Below are 23910 nucleotides of genomic sequence, written 5' to 3'. Positions count from 1 at the left end.
GTCATAAAACCACACTGTTTCACAATGCATCAATGACATGGTAGGAGATGTTTTGAAACAATTACTGCTTCGCATACAGTACAAGCCAGTGAATTCTATGCATTACAGCTGGATGAGTCAACAGGTCCTGGCACAGCTCCTGGTATTTGTCCATTACGTTTATGGGGGGTCAATTAAGGAAGAAATCCTCTTCTGGAAACCAGGAGAACAGGAGAGGATATTTATAAAGTACTGGACAGCTTTGTGACATCAAATGGACTATCTGTTCTGATGGCGCAAAAGCCATGACAGGGAGACATAGTGGAGTGGTAACGCGGGTGCAAGCAGTTGCTGCAGCATCCTCCGAGAGGCTCTTGCTGCCATGGGAATGCCTGACAGCTTGAAAGATGTTTAGGACACTACAGTGTTAATGGTTAACTTTGTTAAATCAAGCTCCCTGAACTCTTGTGTATTTTCTGCACTGTGCAATGATATGGGCAGCGACCATGTAACGCTTGAACAACATACAGATGTGTGCTGGTTATCAAGGGGCGAAGTATTGACAAGTTCTTTTAAATTAAGAGATGAGCTTAAAGTTTTCTATACTGACCAAAATTTTCACTTGTCTGACCGGTTGCATGATGACGAGTTTCTTTCACGTCTGGCCTATCTGGGTGATGTTTTATTCTCCTGAATGATCTGAATCTAGGATTACAGGGACGCTCCGCAACTATATTCAATGTGCGGGACAAAATTGAGGCCAGGATTAAGAAGTTGGAGCTGTTCTCTGTCTGCATAAACAAGGACAACACACAGGTCTTGTCATCATTTTATGATTTTTGTGTGCAAATGAACTCAAGCTTACGGACAATGTCAAATGTGATATAGCGAAGCACCTGAGTGAGTTGGGTGAGCAATTAAGCAGGTACTTTCCCGAAACGGATGACACAAACAACTGTATTTGTTATCCCTTTCATGCCCTGCCTCCAGTCCACTTACCGATATCTGAACAAGAGAGCCTCATTGAAATTGAAACAAATGGTTCTGTGAAAAGTGAATTTAATCAGAAGCCACTGCCAGATTTCTGGATTGGGCTGCGCTAAGAGTATCCTGCCTTGGAAAATTGTGCTGTTAAGACACTGATGCCCTTTGCAATCACGGACCTATGTGAGAGTGGATTCTCGGCTCTCACTAGCATGGAAACTAAATACATGCACTGACTGTATGTGGAAAATGATTTAAGACCAAGACTCTCTCCAATACAACCCAACATTGCAAAGTTATGTGCATCCTTTCAAGCACACCCCTCTCATTAACCTGTGTTATTCACAATTTTTGATGGACAAATAAGGTTTTATTTGTAAGATGACAAAATAAAGAAAAATAAACAAAATGATTGATTATTATTATTTGTGCCCTGGTCCTTCCTGTAAGAGCTCTTTGTCACTTCCCACGAGCTGGGTTATGACAAAAACTCACACTCATTCTTATGTTTAATAAATGTATCGTATAGTGTGTGTGTGGCAGGCTTACAATGATGGCAAAAAACAGCGCTGAACCTGGTGCTAGTGGGGGTACGCAACTGGAGGTTGAATGTTGTACGGAACTATAAAAAGTTTGGGAACCACTGCTCTAGTACATCTACTGATGTACATATCATTCTTAGTATATCTTGTGTAAATTCATCCGGTGTATATACATATAGATTGCATTATATACAGTGCTATTTGGGTTATTCATTTGATTAATTCCAACATTTCTTGATATCGTGTATTTTTTATGTTTTATTTTTGTACTTGTTTGACATTTTACTGCATCGTTAGGAGCTAGTAACACAAGCAATTCGCTGCACATGCTATAACATCTGCTAAACTGTGTATGTGACCAGTAAACTGATTTGATATAATTTCATAACCCAAATGTGGGGTTAAAAAAAATCTACTCAATGCGTTTGGATAAAATAGGTTCTATAATGACCCATGGTTGGTTTACCGGTTGGGTTAGTGAGCGGTACCCATTTGTTTTTAGTGAGCAGCTAAACATCCTCTCCCGTTTGTGGCTCTAGCAAATTCCCTCCCTTCCTTCCCTCCTCCCTACCCCTCCCCTCTGCAGCTCTCCACAGTACTGAATAACCCACATTACCTGTGGGCAAAACTGAATTAGAGAATAGCCAATGACAGCCAAGCGCAGCCGCCTCTGTTCAGATAAATAAGGTGAAACCGTGTGTGTGCTGTCTTGTCCAGTGTCAATTAAATCCTAAGAGCTGTAGCCTAGCCGCCTACCTAGTAGAGGGAATGTGGAGGAGTAGACATGGCCAGATGTGAGGATAAGGGGAGCTAATTTAATTAATGAGTTGGATGCTGTTCTTTTCATTATCAAGCCTAGTTAAACATACTGGGGCATGACAACACGGAAAATGGGAAAGGAGATTAACACTGTCAGATTCACAGTCCTCACCAGACTAAGCTAATCTCCAGCCAAGCGTAATGCGTTCTACTGCCTCTCTCTTTTTCCTCTCTCTGACTCTCCATCTGTCTCTGTTTCTTTCTCTCTCTCCCCCACTCCCTTTCAGCGTCATCTTTCCTTCATTCAAACCTATTTCTACTTCTTTTCTCTATTTTCTGCCACTCTCTCCCTGTCATTTTTTTCCTTTCTCATTTGTCTCTCTATTCGATCTTCCTTAGTCCCTCTCCATCCCATTCACCTTCAACCAATCTCTCTCTCCTCCCTCTCTCCTGCCCCTTTCTTCATTCCCCCTCTATATGCTGAAACAATGAGCCGTAAGCAACATTGATCTGAGAGAGAAAGTGATATGATTTGGCTCTGAACCCAAATAAACTGAGCCATTCCAAGCCAAAACTAGGCCAACCAAGATATACTAGTGATATTAAGCTTAACAGACCAGCTTTAGCTGGCTATGTCTATGTTCTAACTAGTGTGTAGTGCCATGGTGCCTGAATATACGACAATGAACAAATCCTCATTCCACTGATCACCTGAGAAAATCAATATCTGCTCTGCACTAAATATGGTTAGTATATCTAGGAGATGGAGGGTTGTGAGGGTCTACTGTTGAGGGGAGGATGATCAAGTTGAGTATTACTTAGTATTTTAACTTTGAGTGGATGGATGGTATTGACTGGTCCTTAATGGAGGAGATGCTGAGTGTCACCAATTTCCACCACCCCCCTACAATCACCTTGATTTACCCAAGGGACTGCATCATACAATTGCACCGTACTCTGCTGTAAGCCTATGACACACATATGCCTCCTATCCCCCATGCTGGTTATGGCTACACCACAGGAGGTTGGTGGCACCTTACTTGAGGAGGACGGGCTCGTGGTAATGGTTGGAGTGGAATATGTGGAATGGTATCAAATGCATCAAACACATTGTTTTCATGTTTTTGATGCCATTCCATGCACTCCGCTCCAGACACTATTATGAGTCGTCCTCCCCTGAGCAGCCTCCACTAGGCTACATGCCTTGCTCCTTTCTGCAGGTTTTCTTGAAAAGTATTGCACTGAAAGCAAGGGAAACATGTAGATGACTATAATGATTACATGTGTGTGTAGAAGGGCAGGGGGGTTGGTAAAAAGTGAACAAGGAGAGAGGAGAGGGGAGAAGTAAGAGGAGAGAGGGGTTTCTTTGATTGCCTGAAGCCCATCTCTCCATCCCTCTTCATCCAGTCAGAGAAGACAGAGACACAGATGCCTCATCTCAATGTTCTCTTATCTAGCCCTCTCTCACGCCACTTCTTTCTTTTCATTTCTTCTCTTACCTGCCTTTATTAAACTCTAAAGCAGGCTGAAGACTGACAGAGAAAGATCACTTCAAATGAGAGGAGGCTCAAACTGGGAGCTGTCCACGGCCTCACAGCCTCTCTGCAGATCAAGAGTAGTCGTACAGGCTGGAGCTTGGAGCTTGGCCAAGGCAGGAGACAACTCACTGCACAGCCAATGGCAGACAGACGGATGGACAAACAAGTTTACTGAGCTCTGCTGTCTCTTACTGGGAATCCTGAACTTTAACTTTGTATGGGGTCGACGAAATGAACTGTGACTTCGGAATGGCACATACTGTACATTAGCCTGTGCGGCTGTGGAAGACTTATGAAAACACAATCACTGACAAGCGGAAAAATACTGTACATTGTGGTGGAGAAAGGAATGTGCATTTAGTGGTCTAAAATGAAACAGTAATAGAAAAGGAAATCATAGTAGCTCACTAAAATTAATCACAGGCGCGGCAGGTAGCCCAGTGGTTAGAGCGTTGGAATCACCGAGCTGACAAGGTACAAATCTGTCGTGCTGTCCTGTCTGTTCTGTTCCTAGGCCGTCATTGAAAATAAGAATTTGTTCTTAACTGACTTGCCTTGTCAAATAAAAGGTATAATTACATTTAAAAAAAACACAGGAATAGAATATCAAATGCAACTGTGTCAAATGGCAGCAGGTTTAAAAAGCACAGTGGGGTGGATGCACATTGGAGCATGTGAAGGAACCCAGACATTTTGCATGCTTCAGAGAGAGCTGACAACAATGAAAATGATAGCATTGTTCTAGGAGCCCCTATTCCATCAGCTATTCAATCAAATGTATCATGTAAATGTTTCCCCCGTGTGAGGTTCTCAAAGTCAAGTGAATGGTTCTTGCTGCGTCCAACTTCAGTGTTGCATCTCACATGTCTTCCCATGTTGCCAGATTTGGAAGGGCACTTCAAATTAGCTCATAATACATCTATATATTTATACTGTAAACATGTATATCCTATATAAATTCGCTTTAACTTTATGTGAACTTTGTGTAAATTCCTGTCTGTGTTCTGTCTCTAAATCAGCAAGTACAATTCTGAGGATGTATGAACTCACTTGGCGAATAAAGGTGATTCTGATTCTGACAGGAAACTACGATTAACAGTGGAAAAAATGGAAACTATGAGAAAATAGTCTCCATAGAAACAGAGAGCAAATAAATGAACGACAAGGAAGCATCTGCTCTTGTAAACATGAAAAGACGTTATAGAAAAAAATATCTTTGAAAACTTCCAGATACATTTTTTTCCCCCAAATATACTCTTTGTAGTAATTAATGACTTTGCATAACAATCACTGAAATCGAGAGATGTTAATAAATGGAAACTCTAACAACAACAAAAATTAAAAATATTACAAAGAGGTGACTGAGAGAACATAGAATTTTGGTGAAAAACAGTCAAATAAATAGTGTGTGGGGGGGGGGTATGAAATGAGGTAAATAAGAGGATGACAGTAAGGTTTTGGACAGTGCAACACAGCTCAGTGACACTCCACTACAGTGTAACCAAATCAACGCCTTAGCCATGGGATGAGTGATACTAGCTGAATCTTTACGTTAGAAAAACATCTTAAGTCTTGTAACCAACATGCAACATTCTGATCCCCATTGGAGTCAGACTTAGGATAATTGTACAAAACAACACACATTTTAAAATGTGTGTCAACGTGGTGTTTTTCTCTTAGAATCTACAAATCATATCAATGCAACTGTACGTCAAGGGACTCAAAACCTCCCCTTTTATCAGGCGCTTACTTGGTTTAAGAGACCATAGCCCAGCAAATCCCCCAAAGGAATGACGTAATATCATACGCTGACAGAGGCTGGAGCCCTATGGACACCAGTCGCACGGTTCCCTAGTCTTTTAAAATCAGGAGATGGGGGAAAACATACCATGCACACAGCTCTGTTCCCATAAGTCCTCCCTGACCTGACGGTGGGTCCAGGGGGACCAGAGTTAGTCTTCAAATGGAATCTGCCGTGATAGGATGGATCATCCCAGAGTGATCCGATATTTGGACGGGAGCTGGAGGGGGACTAGTGGGATTATCACAGGATGTGCTGGGCCAGATTAGGGAGAGGACGTAAACCTGATGGAGAACGGGTTACAGATAAACACTGCTGGTCAGTCAGTCTAGACTACACTCCAATAGGCTACAGAAAATAATAACACCTCTACTGTATCCAAATTGGTTACATCATACACGCTCAGATTATTATAAAGGATTATAAAGGTTCTAATCTCATTCAATTGTATAGATGAATGAATTCCACTAACGTTAGGATAAAGTTTGTTTCGGTTAGAGCCACAGCGTCAGTCAACATACTGTGAAGGTGATGGATCACTTTGATCTGACTTTGACAAATTCAATATTTAAGTTAGAGGTAAAGCTTCTGTTGATAACGCCAGACATACATGTCACGTATACACACACACAAACACAAAGACATTTATGTACACAAGCACGCATGCGCATACACACACACACACATTGCTTTATTCATTGTTTACCTAAACAGATGAGATTTCTCAGCCAGAACTTTAATTGAAAACTCGCTTCAAATGGAAAGTGTACAATGCTGTCAAAAGCCAAACGAACAGCACACATGTCACAGGGAGGAAGAACAAAACAATCAGAATTACCATACATATGCAAATATCATTCATCGGAAGTCATTATTGCAACAATTTATCTTTGGCAATCACTGAACCATTTTAATCAGGATCGTTACAAATGGTTGATTATTCATTATGTCCTGTAATTAGATCGTAAATTGTATGGATATACTAGGTGAGGCTTTTGACGGAGAGCACTCGCTGGGGACAAATAGAAAAATAGCTAAGGACAAATATTAGGCATACAGAGACCAAGGCCAGATGGGGACATGCGTTCCTGTGCCAGAGAGAAATGTATCCGATTGATCCATTGTTGTTTGGACCTCACTGTTCAATAGGAGTGCAGAGGTGAAAGGTCAGTCATGCAGGTGTGGAAGCTCAAAGATAATTTCCACATGGATTGGCTGTCTGTTGTTCTGCCCCTGAGCAAGGCAGTTAACCCACTGTTCCCCGGGCACTGAAGACGAGGATGTCGATTAAGGCAGCCCCCCGCAACTCTCTGATTCAGAGGGGTTGGGTTAAATGCGGAAGACACATTTCATTGGAAGGCATTAAGTTTTACAACTGACTAGGTATCCCCCTTTCCCTTTCCTGTTGCCAAGACAACAACAGTAAGTGTTTGATGAGGTCTTTGTTTGTGGACTGTCAATAGCAGGGAGGTCATTAGTTAAATGGTGTGCGGTGCAGTTGTATTATGTGTAGTGTACACAGTTGGGACCAAGGGTGTGTGGGAGAGAATTCCAAGGACATAAATCCAAGTGCAGCCTTATATTCTTTACCTTAGATCCCTTTTTACCATCTCTGATAGGGCTGAATATTTGACTGTAGGAACAAGCAGATGGAGATAACATTGTCAGAACCAGGGAAGTACAAGGACAATGCATGTCAAAGTTCTTTGCTTCTGTCCATATCCATCCACTCCAACTCTGCTCTGTCTGCCTTAGGGGACAGAGTAATGACCAAGCTGACCTGCTTGTGCCTGAGGCTGGTCATGGAGCCTGCGTTCCATATTTCTGCTCTGTTCTCCTCTGTTCTGCTTTGTCTCTGTTAATGCCTCAGCGGGGCCTCCGGTAAATCAATTGAGGGCTGATCTTTAAAAGCTGGCGCGTCAGCGAGCACATTAGCCCCATTTGCACTTCATTACGTGCACCGCTGGGCAGTGCTGAACACTCACAATCAGCAGAAAGACCCGGACCCGGACAGGGGCCCAGTCATAACATACACAGGTACGGATGTACTGTAGGAGAGGGATAAGTGAAGGAGAAGGGAAAGAGGGAGAGAGGGGAGAGAGGAGGAAGACGGAGGGATGATTCAGGGGTTGAATAATTTACTTTGACAAAGGCCCCAAGGGAAAACTATGGGTGAGCTCTGATGGGTATTCTGCTTGACTTTGAAAAATAAACGAGCACAAACAAACAGCCACACACATTTTCAAAAGTAGTATTTGTTTTGAAGCAGTCATACTTTTTGTTTCCTATCATTTTTTTCCTTCAAAATTGCTTCTGGGATTTGGCTTATGTTTGTTTCTTAGATTTCTCTGACAAGTTTGCGAAGGGAACTCTTTTATATCAAGAAATATGAAATCAGATTGCATGCAACCTACAAAAAGCTACGGTTGCCCCCTCTTTCCTGCGGTCTATCTCTTCCCTTCATCTATACATCTGCTTGTTATTTTTACTCGCCCTCTCTCCATCTCTCTCTCTCTCTCTCTCTCTCTCTCTCTCTCCACTCTCCCTCCATCTCTCTCTCTCTCTCTGCTCTCCCTCCATTTCTCCTCATCAGAGGCCAGACTGTACCAAGCAAAACCATATTTAATGAAAACATTACTAACCGTGTGTAAACAGCATTAAAAGGCTTTTGATAAACCCAACACCTGTTACTGTAGGTTGAGTTAATAAACCACTATCTAAATTTGACACATAGCCTACCGTATCAAAAGTGTGATAGTTAAGGAGTTTAATCTGCTTTGAGGAATAAACATCAAAGATGACATTAAGAGGTATGTGTGAGTTCATAGGAATTGCTGGAGGTACATTGACAAGCACATGCACATTGCACACACATACTTAGGTTAATTCTGTTTACACACACACAAACACACACAAACAAACACACAACTTGAGATCCCAGCTCACCCCATCTCGCCTTAACTCGCCAAGGTGGACAGGCGGCAGTAATATGGCATCTGGGGGGCTACTGAGCTGGAGGTTTTAACAAAGCAGCAGCCAACGTCATAACAGTTATCTATCAGCTAAGACCACGCTCTGCCCTGAGCACAGCTTACACTTCATAGGTTATCCACCTCTGCCACTGGATATTTACACTGATCCCTACTTCTACATCCCAGGTGCCCTAGGGCCATAACACTGGAGCAGAGAGACGGGCTCTGCTAGGTAGAATCCCTATGGTCCTTCTCGCCATGTTTGAACTGAGGGAGTTGGGAGTGAGAAAAGTGAGAATGCACACAGGCAGATGAGTTCACATTACACCCACTGCTCATTGTCACACACACAAACAAACACACTGGTTTTTAAGAATTGATTGAAAGTTCATGGAATTTTGTAACCTCACACACACACACACACACACACACACACACACACACACACACACACACACACACACACACACACACACACACACACACACACACACACACACACACACACACACACACACACACACACACACAGCCTTTGTCAAAAGCCCTGCTTAGTTTCAGAAGCGTGTTCACAGGAGGCCTTAACAACTACAGAGCATGGTGTCTGACTAGAACCCAGGGGAGGGACTGTCAGAGAGACAGACAGAGGTTCCTAGACAGGAAACCCACTACAAAGGCTCAGTGTGAGACTACTCCCAGTGTGACCGCAGTGCGTTCCCGCTCTTTCTCTACCTGTCGCTCCCTTCTCCCCTCCCTCTTTCGTGGGGTGACATGACACAGCAGGAGGCCACTCAGAGCTGTGACGGTTCTCTGAGGTGCTTCCTGTATGTGTGAGAGAGGTAGCTGGGACACACTTCTCCCAGAGTCCCAGTGCTCCTGGTGTTCTGTTGGTTCTGTTGGTGTTCCTTTTAGGCTACAAAAAAGTGAGTTCCTCTCAGCCATGTGTGTGTTTTGTATACAGTACATGCAGGGTCTTAGCAGGTTCTTTTGGACACACACACACACACAAACATGTATATGTACAGATGCACAAACACACACATGGCTAACATGTGTACATGCATGTGAACACACACATGTACGCACACACATGCGCACGCACACAAATGCGCACACACACAAACACACATGCATATATACAGACCCAAAAACACACACACACCTAACATGTGTACATGCACGTGAACACATATACACACACATGGACGCACACACTCACACACACACACACACAAACAAACACACACACACACAAACAAACCCCTGGGCAGATCAAGGCTTACAGGGGCAGCATCTCCAAAAGCTGACGATGGATTCTCTTCAAACCGCACACTAATGAGAGTAGATCAATGTCTGACCACCAATTAGGCCAGACCACACTAACCTCAGAGACACACAGGCCAAGGATGGAGAACAACCTGAATAAAACAGTGACTATTACAGTGCTTCTATTACAGTGCTTCTATTCTAAGAGATGGTGAAAAGCATTGGTTTTAAAAATATGTGATTTGACATTGTAAAATACTCTTCAGTGTTACTAAACACAACACACCAGAGAAAGACAGATCTATACTCTTAGAAAAAAAGTGTCCCAAAAGGGTTCTTTGGCTGTCCCCATAGGATAATCCTTTTGGGTTCCATTGAGAACCATCTGTGGAAAGGGTCCTACATGGAAGCAAAAAAAGAGTTCTACCTGGAACCAAGATGGTTCTACCTGGAATCAAAGGGTTAACCTTTTTTCCCAAGTGTATGATGCAGATTCCATTTTACCTAACATCAACTCTTCTCTACTATGACCAGAGGGCTTCAATCTCTGGGGAAGGTCAAATTAGTTCTTCAACTCTGTCTCTGTTGCCTCCAAGCCAAGTCTGCAGGGTAATTCAAAAGTTCAAAGGAAGTGGAGAGAAGTCTAAATGAACTCTGACCCTAGCATGGGCCTTGTACTGTAGCCTTAGAGGCTTTGGTCTCTGCATGTGTCACCATCACACTTCACATATGGACCCTCAATGGAGTGTGAGCCCAACAGTGCCCTTAAACTACAACATGAACAGTGTCCTTAAACTCTTCACAGAAGAGGAGTGAGATTTTTTTATTTTACCTTTATTTAACTAAGCAAGTCAGTTAAGAACAAATTCTTATTTACAATGGCGGCCTACCCGGACGACGCTGGGCATATTATGCGCCACCCTATGGGACTCCCAATCACATCCGATTGTGATGCAGCCTGGATTCAAACCAGGTACTGCAGGGACGCCCCTTACACTGAGATGCAGTGGCTTAGACCACCGCGCCACCCGGGAGCCCACAGGAAACAGGAAGTATTCAAAAAGAGCATAGGGTAGAGACAGGAAGTTGCACAAAGTGGATAAAAGCTTTTTCAGGTCATTGAATTGTAAGCCCCAGGTATGCGTAATAGCCCTGGCTGCACAATCAAAGGAGGAGAAGTAAGAAATCATTATGGGTGTAGCCTAGTGGTTAGAGCATTGGGGCAGTAACCGAAAGGTTGCCAGATTGAATCCCAGAGCGGACAAGGTAAAAATCTATCGTTCTGCCCCTGAACAAATCAATTAACCCACTGTTCTTAGGCTGTCATTGTCAATAAGATTTTTTTCTTAACTGACTTGCCTAGTTAAATAAAGGTTAAAAAAAAAAAATGTGAGTGGGAAGATTGCTTGCTGCAGGGACAACCCGTGATTGCTTTGTGGAGGCATCTATATAGTACTAGCGAGCGCACATGTTACCCCAGTGCACAAATCACTAATTACTTATTAATGAGGAGAATGTGTACCTTCAAAGTTAACACTAGACAGCCTTCCCCTGTAGAACAGAGGAGGAGAGGGGGAGCAGGGGGAAGACAGCAAGGTGGGAGGGGAGGGAAAGGTTTGCTCAGTAAACTGAGACGGCAGCTAATCAGGTTTACGGGTCTATAATGCCTCCAGCACATGAGAAATAGAAATGTGGAAGATTCCTGCTCCAGCTTTATTTCAATACATGGAGGCAGACACGCACCACGGGAGAGAGAGGCAGAAATCCAGATAAGTATGAAAATGGAGGCAAATCCTATCTTGGTGACCTTTACAGAGTGCAGCAATGATAACGATAATACACGGAGTAGAAACATCTTCACTCCAACCTTTTCTCTCCACTGTGATCTCTCAGCCATCTGATGGCATATATCCAACAGTACAGATACATTACCAGTAACTCTGAGAGTGTTAAAGATCAGCATATCCCCTGCTGTGATGTGGTTTTAAGGATAGCATAACATTTCTGCATTTCTGTATTAATGGAGGAATTCCCAGATAAAGTATGGAGTTCGTCAACAAAATCTACATATTTAACTTGAAACCATTACACTATCTTAAAACATTGCCCTGGTGTGTGAGAATTACTCAATTACGGTACTGTAAAGTACTTAAAAACCTCTATGGGATCGATGTCCTGAGCTTCAGGGAGTTAGATTTTGGTATGTCATTTTAGACAAAAATGGGTCCGATGCTTAAGAGGGTAAAAATACTTTGAAGCACCTTTTGGGGGGTATCTGTACTTTACTATTTATATTTTTGACAACTTTGACATTTACGTCACTACGTTCCTAAAGAAAATAAAAATAATTTTACTCCATACATTATCCCTGACACCCAAAAGTATGCTTAGCAGGACAGGGAAATGGTCCAATTCACTCACTTATCAAAAGAACATAAATGGTCATCCCTATTGCCTCTGATCTGGCGGACTCACTAAACAAAAATTATTTGTTTATAAAGTATGTCTGAGTGTTGGAGTGTGCCCCTAGCGATCCATTAAAAAAAAATCAACAAGAAAATTGTGCCCTCTGGTTTGCTTAGTATAAGCAATTTGAATTTATTTTTGTAATTCCATTTACTTTTGATACTGAGGTATATTTACAACCAAATACTTTTTGACTTTTACTCAAGTAGTATTTTCCTGGGTGACTTTCACTTTTACTTGAGTCATTTTCTATTAAGGTATCTTTAATTTGACTCAAGTATGACAATTGGGTCTTTTTCCACCACTGCCCAGTTACCTTTGACAATCATCTCATTTCTCATTAGCATGCATTAGCAAATGTCCCCCGGGGAACATGTTAGATTGTTGAGTAAAAATTACAATACAGCTGGGACTATTTATCTTTTGAAAAGGGTGTTAATTTGTTCACGAGGAAATTGTGTTTTCATTTGCATTATGAATGGAAAGTCAACCCTGTTTCAACCTGTTACAGCAGCCACTCTTGATTGCTAATGAGTCCATTCCACTGGGAAGCTTTAGCCTGAAAAACAGATCATGAATTTACAGTAGTCTTAAACGATGTGTGTGGTCTTAATGATTAGCATGAATGATTAACATAGGAGTGTGTGTGTGTGTGTGTGTGTGTGTGTGTGTGTGTGTGTGTGTGTGTGTGTGTGTGTGTGTGTGTGTGTGTGTGTGTGTGTGTGTGTGTGTGTGTGTTCCTTGGATGAAATTAAAGGGCTCTAATTCCATTCCAAGATTGCAGTAGACTTGATTCTGATGCTGGTACAGTAAATTAGATATTCCATAACAAAGATAATTAGAATCCTCATAACAAGACAGGGCTAAAATTACACTTAATAAAAAAGCGCCACAAGGACAATGACTACATTATAAAGATAGAGAGGGTACAGTACAGTGTAGATACTGTAGGACCACATTTCATCCATTTAATCATATGAAAGTCTTTCAAGTCAAGTGCGAAATATATCATCTTGAAATATTGACTAGAACATGTATTACTATCTAGGATGCTGCCGCGTTACCATATGTCCATGAATCAAGTCCAGTCCCAGAGATGCATGTCGATGCATGTGGAGCATATGTAGTAAGAGCAGCTGCCCTGAGAGATCTACTGTAGGGAAGGAGAGGGTTGAGGGTTGCCACAGCATCCATGAATAATGATTAAGTGTGACCCACTAGACACAGGACCCTTAATAACACAGATCCTGAACATAAATATACAAACACATGCGGCCACACGCACATGAAACATACGCAGACAAACACATTTTAAACGTGTGCACGCATGAGCACACACACATGCACACGCGGCCAGGAACTCCAGGAAGCGTCTCAATGGCCCTCTAAAAAAACCTCTGGAGCACAATCCAATATCACACACACCAGCCCCCCACTCCAGGGGGTAACAGCAGGAACTTGGCACGGCCACACACACAGTCACCCGGTGGGTACAAGTGAGGGAGAAAAATCAAGTGTTCGCCTTATCATCTGACAGAACTAACACAGAGTGGTTGCTAGAGTGGTTGCTTAGAACTGCACAGTGTACCCCAGGACTGGGTTACCACATGAGAGGTACACACACTACAAACAACACACACTACAAACTACGTACAGTACACACCAATCCGCAATCAAAGCGTCCATATTGGGCCTTTCTTTAAACAGCCTGATATCCAGGGGTTTCTCTGGAGTGGGTGCACTGGAAGGCAGCATGTGGTTTTATGAAACTCTTTGAGGTTTTATAATTGCTGATTAGTGAGTTTAGGTTGGACTTAAGTTTACATATAGCAGACTCCCTGTGGAAACCAAATTCAAAACTTTTAACTTTGGAAAATGTGAGCAGCATGACTGTAGAAGAATTGAAGGAAAAATATGATACACTGTGCACTCAAGTAAAAGTAGTCAAAGATATAAATAGTAATGTAAAGCAAAGTACAGATACCCCATAAAACAACTTAAGTCGTACTTTACACCACTGTAACTGGGACATTCTCACACACCGGGGCAACATATTAACTTCTTTGATATAGGGGGCGCTCTTTTAATTTTTGGATAAAAAAACGTTCCCGTTTTAAACAAGATATTTTGTCACGAAAAGATGCTCGACTATGCATATAATTGACAGCTTTGGAAAGAAAACAATCTGACATTTCCAGAACTGCAAAGATATTGTCTGTGAGTGCCACAGAACTAATGCTACAGGCGAAACCAAGATGAAATTTCATACAGGAAGTGCCACAGATTTGGAATGCGCTGTGTTACAATGTCTCCTTATATGGCTGTGAATGCGCCAGGAATGAGCCTACACTTTCTGTTGTTTCCCCAAGGTGTCTGCAGCATTGTGATGTATTTGTAGGCATATCATTGGAAGATTGACCATAAGAGACTACATTTACCACGTGTCCGCTTGGTGTCCTCCGTCGAAATGATTGCGCAATCTCCAGCTGCGTGCACTTTTCTCAATTTGGTTCAGAGGAGAAAGGCAACTGCCACAAATGATTTATCATGGAAATAGATATGTGAAAAACACCTTGAGGATTGATTCTAAGCAACGTTTGCCATGTTTCTGTCGATATTATGGAGTTAATTTGGAAAAAAGTTCGGTGTTGTAATGACTGAATTTTCGTTTTTTTTTCTTAGCCAAACGTGATGAACAAAACGGAGCGATTTCTCCTACACAAATAATCTTTTGGGAAAAACTGAACATTTGCTATCTAACTGAGAGTCTCCTCATTGAAAACATCCGAAGTTCTTCAAAGGTAAATGATTTTATTTGAAAGCTTTTCTTGTTTTTGTGAAAATGTTGCCTGCTGAATGCTAGGCTTAATGCTATGCTAGCTATCAATACTCTTACACAAATGCTTGTGTAGCTATGGTTGAAAAGCATATTTTGAAAATCTGAGATGACAGTGTTGTTAACAAAAGGCTAAGCTTGTGAGCCAATATATTTATTTCATTTCATTTGCAATTTTCATGAATAGTTAACGTTGCGTTATGCTAATGAGCTTGAGGCTATGATTACGCTCCCGGATACAGGATTGCTCGACGCTAGAGGTTAATACAGAAATGTTATGCTATCTTTATAACCACATCACAGCAGGGGATATGCTGATCTTTAACACTCTCAGAGTTACTGGTAATGTATCTGTACTGTTGGATGTATGCCATCAGATGGCTGCGAGATCACAGTGGACAGAAAAGGTTGGAGTGAAGATGTTTCTACTCTGTGTATTATCGTTATCATTGCCGCACTCCTCCATGATTTTGTTCTCTGTAAAGGTCAGCAAGATAGGATTTGCCTCCATTTTCATACTTATATGGATTTCTCTCTCACTCACTCACTCACTCACTCACTCACTCACTCACTCACACAAGTATATTATAACGCACACAGAGCAAATTCTCTGGGAGTTCATCATCAGTCGGGTGAGAAAAATCAACAAGGCTTCTTGGTAGATTTCCTGCTCACCCAGATTGACTAATTGGTATGGGTCCTTTGTCAGAGCTCCACATTGAGCTCACTAGCGTTTTCCTCGGATGTGATTCTGATCTCAGGCATGAAAGTACACTAATGCAAATGCATATTTCGTTCATCAGCATGGCCCGTGAAACGTCTTCAGTCGCTTTGTCACTTTCTAATTAACACTCAAAGACCAATGAATCATAACGAGCTTCCCTCTAAGGCTGCACACTCAGTTCAAATGAACTACTCCTCAGTGTGGGACTGTTCTGATGTTATAGGCACATTAAAAATGTCTTAATAAACACAGTAAATTGCTCAATATATTTATTTGTAGAATGTAAATCATATATATTTTTGGTACAGTTAAATCATTTTGATTCATGTTGTAATTATGAGAATGACTATTAGCTAGCTGTATGCATATAGTGCACACACGTTTTCAGAGGATAATAATTATTTCAAATACTTGGAAGGAGAAGGAGGAATGATTTCAGCAGCTGTGTAACGGTATGTTTGACTATTTCCTCTCACAAAGCAGACTAAATGGGAGTAAAATAACCTATATTATTATCAGCTCGTGAATATCTTGCACAAGGATGACATTTAAAAACTAAACAGGGTAATCTGTGAACATATTTAATGTATCACCATGACTAAAAACTCCATGGAGACAACAGATGAGTCACAGCTCTCTTAGCCCAGCGGTTTCCAAGCAAACCCACAGTAAAAGAAAAGTACAGATATATACAATTTCCTTGTAAATGTAATGGAAAATAAAGCTTTTGGGATTGAATTGAATAGCACACTTTGTACTTTATGTGAGATCTCCCTTGTAAAAGAGGTCTTCTGACCTCAATGGGACTTCCTGGATGAATAATGGTTTTCATCAAAATGCTTTACTGTGCCTCAGGGAGGCCCACTCACCTCAGGGTGAAGATCTGTACAGGTGACAACGTGGAGAGAGCCAGGAAGGTGGAGACCGTCTCCCTCTGTCTGATTGGTCTCGAGGGCACCATCACCACAAAGTTACTGTCTAGCCTTAGCTCTGACATGGGCTGGAACAGATGCACGCTCCCTATACGCTGCATGGGTGTGGGCCCTGAGAAGTACCCCATGGGCCCCTGTTGCTCTGTGCGCATGGAACTTCCCTTTCGTAAGTCCTCTGAGCTGCACTCCCCAGTCTCTGTGGACTGTACCATGTAGTAGAGCTCCACAGGGGTGCCCTGGGACTGCTCCGGAGCTCTCTGCCTGCCGTGCCTCACGGTAGAGGGGTTAAACCAGCTAGCCAGGGGCTCCAGCTCGGCCACACACATCCCCAGCTCCCCCTTCAGACGACACATGCCCCGCACCTCTTGGGTCTCGTGGAAGGCAAACATCCGGACACAGGGAAGCCTGTGGATGGTGGTGTAGTCATCCCAGTCCCTGCCCACCACATAGAACAACACCTGCACTTTGGGCCAACTGGGGTGGATCCTCTCACTGATGATGAAGGTCTGGACCTTCCAATTGTAGGTGAAAAGGGACGGAGAAGAAGAGGAGATGGACGATGACGGGGAGGTGAAAGAGGGTCCATTGAAGGGTCCGGGGCTCTGTAGGAGCTCCAGGGGGATGGTTTGCTGGACCGACATGGGTCCGTAGCTGGCGTTGATGGAGGGCATCCTGCGGGCCTGCTGGATGAAGAAGGGCTCGGTCCTGGCCTGCAGGCTGGAGTTCCTCATCAGGTCCTGGTTGGCCTCCTTCAGAAAGAAGGCAGCCTCGGCGTTGAGGACCTGGTAGCCGACGGGCAAGTAGGTGGGCATGGGGCCATACCTCTGTAGACCCTCAAGAATCGCCCTGCTGTCTACCACTGGAACACAGAGGAGGGGAGAAGTTAGCTACATACCTGTTAACCTCTATAACAAAGGGCAGAGCAGAGAGAGGATGAGAAATTTAGTAAGAAATGGAAGAAAACACTGGATATTGTGAACATATAGTCTCTTTATCTCTATGCTCTCCTGGGCATACACAGTTATATTACAATGTCCTAATAAGAAGTTATTTGCTACAAAGTGTGCATATGACATTCCCTTCATGCATTATTTCTCTCACTATATGAAGTAGCATGTGAAATTACATCCAGCAGTTAAACAGAGAGACTTGAAGACATGGATTAGGAATCGAATCTAGTCTACAGTAATAGACTGTTTCTACTAAATAGTCACAGTTCCTTGTTAGACCCTACTCACTCACTCAGTCAACTCAGTCACTCCTTTCCTCATATTCCTCCTCTATCTTAGCAATTTGATTCACAACCTCCACACACTCCTCTAGCCTCGACTCTGAACCCCTGTATATAGCCTCGTTACTGTATTGTTGCTCTTGAATTATTTGTTATTTTTCTCTTTTTTTATTGTTTTTATTTGTATTTATTTATTGTTTACTTCAGTTTATTTAGTAAATACTTTCTTAACATGTATTTATTTCTTAACTGCATTGTTGGTTAAGGTCTTATAAGTAAGCATTAGTTAAGCATTAGATTTCGACTTGATTTGACCCTGTTATCGACCACCAACACCCAGCAGGGCCTCAACCCCCTCCCCTCCCCCTTCAAACTCATCTACACCTACCCCTTCTGTCTCTCCCTCCTTACTCCTTCCCCCTGCCCGTCCTCTCTTCCCCCTCTCTCTCCCTCTGCCAGCAAGTTCTAAAATATTTGGTCTGATGGAGGATCCCGGGAGAGGCCATTGATTTCCCGTCGTGGCCAGGCCATGCGGCAGAGAGACACAGCAGTGATTTGTGACAGCCCATGGCAGCCTGACAAAGACCAGCCTGGAGGACCAGGCACAACAAGCTGTGGTCGGAATACCGAAGGCCATAAAGCGCAGTGTTTGTCTGTCTGTCTGTCTGTCTGTCTGAGAGTTGAATAGAGACACTTCGGAGATTTTAATGATGGTTGATACTCAAGTCGTACCTGAAAGTAGGCTAAGACTACTGTGTGATGTTACACGAAGGCTGAGTACAGAGGCAGAGCAGGCAGATGTTTAACTGTGCTGGGGTGTACCTCACAGAGAGAAAGATAGACACCTCTCTGTCTCTCTCAGTGAGAGTTTGCACACTGTCTTAGTTTTCACATACAGTAGTCTCATGATAGAGACACAGAAACTACTTCATTACAATCAAAGTGCTGTAATCACGTCCTAAATATGGATTTAGATATAGAATGCTTTTCTTCATCTTCCAACGCTCAAAATGCAGTAAGTAAAGGCTCCCGATTCCCCTTGGGTCATTTCATGTCTGATGTTCTTGTAAATCACATTAACTTCCAGATTTTGAAATACAGTTTCTAGCAATGAAAACATGATTTATGCAGATACTTGACTTGTTTGCCAAATCCTGCCTACTGTACACAGCCCTGAGATCAGTGAACACAACCTAACCCCAGAGGACATGGAATAAAGAGCCTTGTAACATATTAAACAGGAAGCTCTGCTCCACCACCACCACTGGACATATGGGACATGTTATCCTTGCATAATTTGGGTGGCAAAAACCTACTAAACACAGTGGTCATTTTTATACTTTTTTGGGGGCCAAATTTGTATTTATTTTGTTATTTGTTCGTTGGCTGGGGTTACAGGTACAATATATAAATTCATATAATTTCATATTCCCTTCATATCATATTTTCCATTCATTATTTTAAGTTAGTTATTTTCCACATTAGGTATTTTCCTACTGTACCTGCAGGCTGCCACTCAAAAAAAGATACATAAATACAAAGTATTGATCATTTTGATCATATTACAGAGTTAAAAAATAATAAATAAAATAATAATATTTAAAGGGGGAAAAAAGAAAAGAAGTGAGCCTCCACCCCCAACTACCCATTCCCCCAACCCTGTTTTCCATTGCTTCCCACCTCCCTAAATACTAGGATTGCTTGTCAGTCATGCCATTTTGATTCCCAGCTACATTGTTTTTTTAACATTGCACCAAATTGAAATGGTGTGAGCAATAAATGGACAAAAGCATAGTTTACATTGTTTAAAGGAAATACAGTGGATTCTGAAAGTATTCAGACCTCTTCCATTTTTACACATTTTTTTTTACCTTACAGCCTTATTCTAAAATTGATTTTTTTTAAAGAAAATCCTCTTCAGTCTACACACAATAACCCATAATGACAAAGTGAAACATTTTTTTTTTTTACATTTTCACAAATCTATGAACAATTTTAAACAGAAATAACTTATTTAAACATGTATTCAGACCCTTTGCTATGAGACTCGAAATTGAGCTCAGGTGCATCCTATTTCTATTGATCATCCTTGAGATGTTAATACAACTTGATTGGAGTCCACCTGTGTTAAATTCAATTGATTGGACATGATTAGGAAAGGCACACACCTGTCTATATAAGGTCCCACAGTTAACAGTGGATGTCAGAGCAAAAACCAAGCCATGAGGTCAAAAGAATTGTCCATAGAGCTCAGATCTGGGGAAGGGTACCAAAAAATGTCTGCAGCATTGAGTGTCCCCAAGAACACAGTGGCCTCCATCATTCATAAGTGAAAGAAGTTTGAAACCACCAAGACTCTTCCTGGAGATGGACACCCTGCTAAACTGAAGACTCAAGGTTGTAATCGCTGCCAAAGGTGCTTCAACAAAGTACTGAGTAAAGGCTCTAAATACTTATGCAAATGTCATATTTAAATTTTTCACATTTCTAAAAACCTGTTTTTGCTTTGTCACTATGGGATACTGTGTGTAGATTGATGAGGGAAAAAAACAACAATACATTTTAGAATAAGGTTGTAACTCGATAAAATGTGGAAAAAGTCAAGGGGTCTGAATACTTTCCGAATGCACTGTATCAGTGAAGACCACATCTTGCAGGGCAATAGGAGACACCATGGGTGTTTCTCAATACGCATACTACCGTGCTCCGAGCACGTAATCTGGAGCACAGGAGGGTCGGAGCATGAGTCCAAATCAAGTATGCAAAACAGAGCACGGAGGGCACTTCTTAGATGCGTACCTGTAAACATTTCAAAGCATGTATCGATGCAAGCTTCAATGAAAAGTATGGACAGAAATATGATGCAACCACATAAAACAACGCAATATTTATTGAAATCAACGGGAGAGAAAATAAACTCAGGCTTCGGAATGAAATGTTGCCCATTCACATCTGATATGTTGCCTGACTACAAAATTGTATCTTGAAAACATTAAAAAAATATTTCTATGTTAATTTTGGCATGTTTACCTGCCTACAATATCCACAATCTAGTTTCCGTAGATTGCAAGCCCATAGTAAGTCAACTGGCTACATACTACTTTTAGCTAGCTAGCCACAAAGAATTGGTAGCTAGCTACCCATGAAGAATTTACATCTACCTTGCATAACATTACGTTTAAGTCATTTTTACCTGTTAAATTATCTGGTGAGCTAGATAATTGCAATTCACAAATAGCTATCTGATAGTTATAAAGTAAAATGTTTGCTTTGTACATATCTTGTTTTGTCTCTATTGCCATTGTCCTGGCTGGAAGAAAGTTTAGTAAATGGGTAAGTCCATATTAAGTCAATAGGGCTAACTGGCTAGCTAGCCTCTAATAATTAGAAGCTTGCTACCCATGAGGAAATGACATCTACTTGACATGACATTAGTTTAAGATAATTTGGCTGTTTCACTAGCTAGACTACTAAGATTAACATATACAGTTGAAGTCAGAAGTTTACATACACTTAGGTTGGAATCATTAAAACTCTTTTTTCAACCACTCCACACATTTCTTGCCAAAATTGTAGTTTTGGGAAGTCGGTTAGGACATCTACTTTGTGCATGACACAAGTAATTTTTCAAAAAAATTTTTACAGACAGATTATTTCACTTATAATTCACTGTATCACAACAGCAAAGGGCCCGGTGAAGATGCTGGCCGAAACAGGTACAAAAGTATCTATATCCACAGTAAAACGAGTCCATCATGAGGTAGGAAAATGATGTGGGTATGTTGAAGCAACATCTCAAGACATCAGTCAGGAAGTTAAAGCTTTGTCGCAAATGGGTCTTCCAAATGGGCAATGACCCCAAGCATACCTCCAAAGTTGGTGCAAAATGGCTTAAGGAGAACAAAGTCAAGGTGTTGGAGTGGCCATCACAAAGCCTTGATCGCAATCCTATTTGTGGGCAGAACTGAAAATGTGTGTGAGCAAGGGAGCCTACAAACCTGACTCAGTTACACCAGCTCTGTCAGGAGGAATGGGCCAAAATTCACCCAACTTATTGTATGAAGCTTGTGGAAGGTTACCCTGAACGTTTGACCCAAGTTGAGCAATTTAAAGGCAATGCTACCAAATACTAATTGAGTGTATGTAAACTTCTGACCCACTGGGAATGTGATGAAAGAAATTAAAGATAGAAATAAATCATGATCTATTATTATTCTGACATTTCACATTCTTAAAATAAAGTGGTGATCCTAACTGAAATTTTACTCGGATTAAATGTCAGGAATTGTGAAAAACTGAGTTTAAATGAATTTGGCTAAGTTGCTACTTCAACTGCATCTAGCTGACAATTATGAAGTAAAACGTCTGCCTTGTGTATGTATATCTTATTTAGTCTCTTTTGCCTTCGTCCTGGCTGTAAGAAGGTTCAGTGAATCGGGAGGTGGAGCGTGTGTGACGTAATATAGTAGGGGGAGTGTGAGTGCTTCTCAAATGTAATGTTTTATGTGTTCTCCACACTCTAGTCCTCACAACAACGGACTCAAAAGAACGTCCTCGGAGAATGCACTCAGAGCACGAGAGTGTGTAGTACAGTAGTATGCATATTGAGAAACGCCCCATATCTCTCTATACTCAGCCAAGGGGAAAAAAATTATAATTTTAAACCAATTTAGGATGGAGCGAAATGCTAGTGCCTACAAATACACTTAGAAGTTTGATACGGATCTTTCCCGCTTTGTAAGTGTGCTCATTTTATCCAGGATCGCTTACCTTGCAACATACATTTTTCAACTGCACTATGAGACACAGGGATTCTTGGTTAGGCCATTGGATTCCCACTGGCTGTTGGTATACAGTCGGCTTTAACTTCTTATGGCTGGGGGGCAGTATTGAGTAGCTTGGATGAATAAGGTGCCCAGAGTAAACTGCCTTCTACTCAGGCCCAGAAGCTAAGATATGCATATTATTAGTAGATTTGGATAGAAAACACTCTGACGTTTCTAAAACTGTTTGAATGATGTCTGTGAGTATAACAGAACCCATATGGCAGGAAAAAACCTGAGAAGAAATCCAACCAGGAAGTGGGAAATCTGAGGTTTGTAGGTTTTCAAGTCTGAGCCTATCCAAGATAGAAAGTGCAATCGGACCAAATTTACAGTAAGGCTTCCACTAGATGTCAACAGTCTTTAGAACCTTGATTCAGGCTTCTACTGTGAAGGGGGAGCGATTAAGAGCTGTTTGACTAAGGGGTCTGGCAGAATGCCTTGAGCAAAGTCACGCGTATGGCCGTGAGGGCGAGCTGAGTTCCCTTTCATTTCTAAAGACAAAGGAATTGTCCAGTTGGAATATTATTGAAGATTTATGATAAAAACATCATTTGACATGTTTCTACAAACTGTAATGGAAATGTTTGACTTTGTCTGGACTAAGAGCCTGCGCCATGTGAATTTAGATTTGTGAACTCAACGCACAAACAAAAAGGAGGTATTTGGACATAAATGATGGACTTTATCGAACAAAACAAACATTTATTGTGGAACTGGGATTCCTGGGAGTTCATTCCGATGAAGATCAAAGGTAAATTAATAATTATGGTGCTATTTCTGACTTCTGTTGACTCCACAACATGGCACAGTGGTTGCATTAACCTCTTACATTTATGGGGGCGCTATTTCATTTTTGGATGAAAAACGTTCCCGTTTTAAACAAGATATTTTGTCACAAAAAGATGCTCGACTATGCATATAATTGCTACCATTCGAAAGAAAACACTCTGACGTGTCCAGAAATACAAAGATATTTTCTGTGCGTGCCCTAGAACGTGAGCTTCAGGCAAAACCAAGATGAGATGGCATCCAGGAAATGACAAGGATTTTTGAG

General features: G+C 41.7%; 1 protein-coding gene across 1 annotated transcript in view; it reads right to left on the bottom strand.

Annotated features, from left to right (window-relative positions):
* LOC135543804 (transmembrane protein 132C-like) overlaps window positions 1-20099 on the bottom strand; it is a 171784-nt gene extending 151685 nt beyond the window's left edge. Inside the window, exons 1-2 of the mRNA XM_064971138.1 lie at window positions 20063-20099; window positions 16737-17658 (exon numbers count right to left, since the gene is read on the bottom strand). Coding sequence (XP_064827210.1) covers window positions 16737-17658; window positions 20063-20099 — 959 coding nt within the window. The remainder of the gene's footprint in view (window positions 1-16736; window positions 17659-20062) is intronic.
* Window positions 20100-23910: the final 3811 nt, after the last annotated feature.

The sequence above is a fragment of the Oncorhynchus masou genome, chromosome 8 (genome assembly GCF_036934945.1).
Source record: "Oncorhynchus masou masou isolate Uvic2021 chromosome 8, UVic_Omas_1.1, whole genome shotgun sequence".
Lineage (NCBI taxonomy): Eukaryota > Metazoa > Chordata > Actinopteri > Salmoniformes > Salmonidae > Oncorhynchus > Oncorhynchus masou.
Note: the sequence above shows the minus strand (reverse complement) of the source record. Positions and strands in the feature narration are given on the sequence as shown.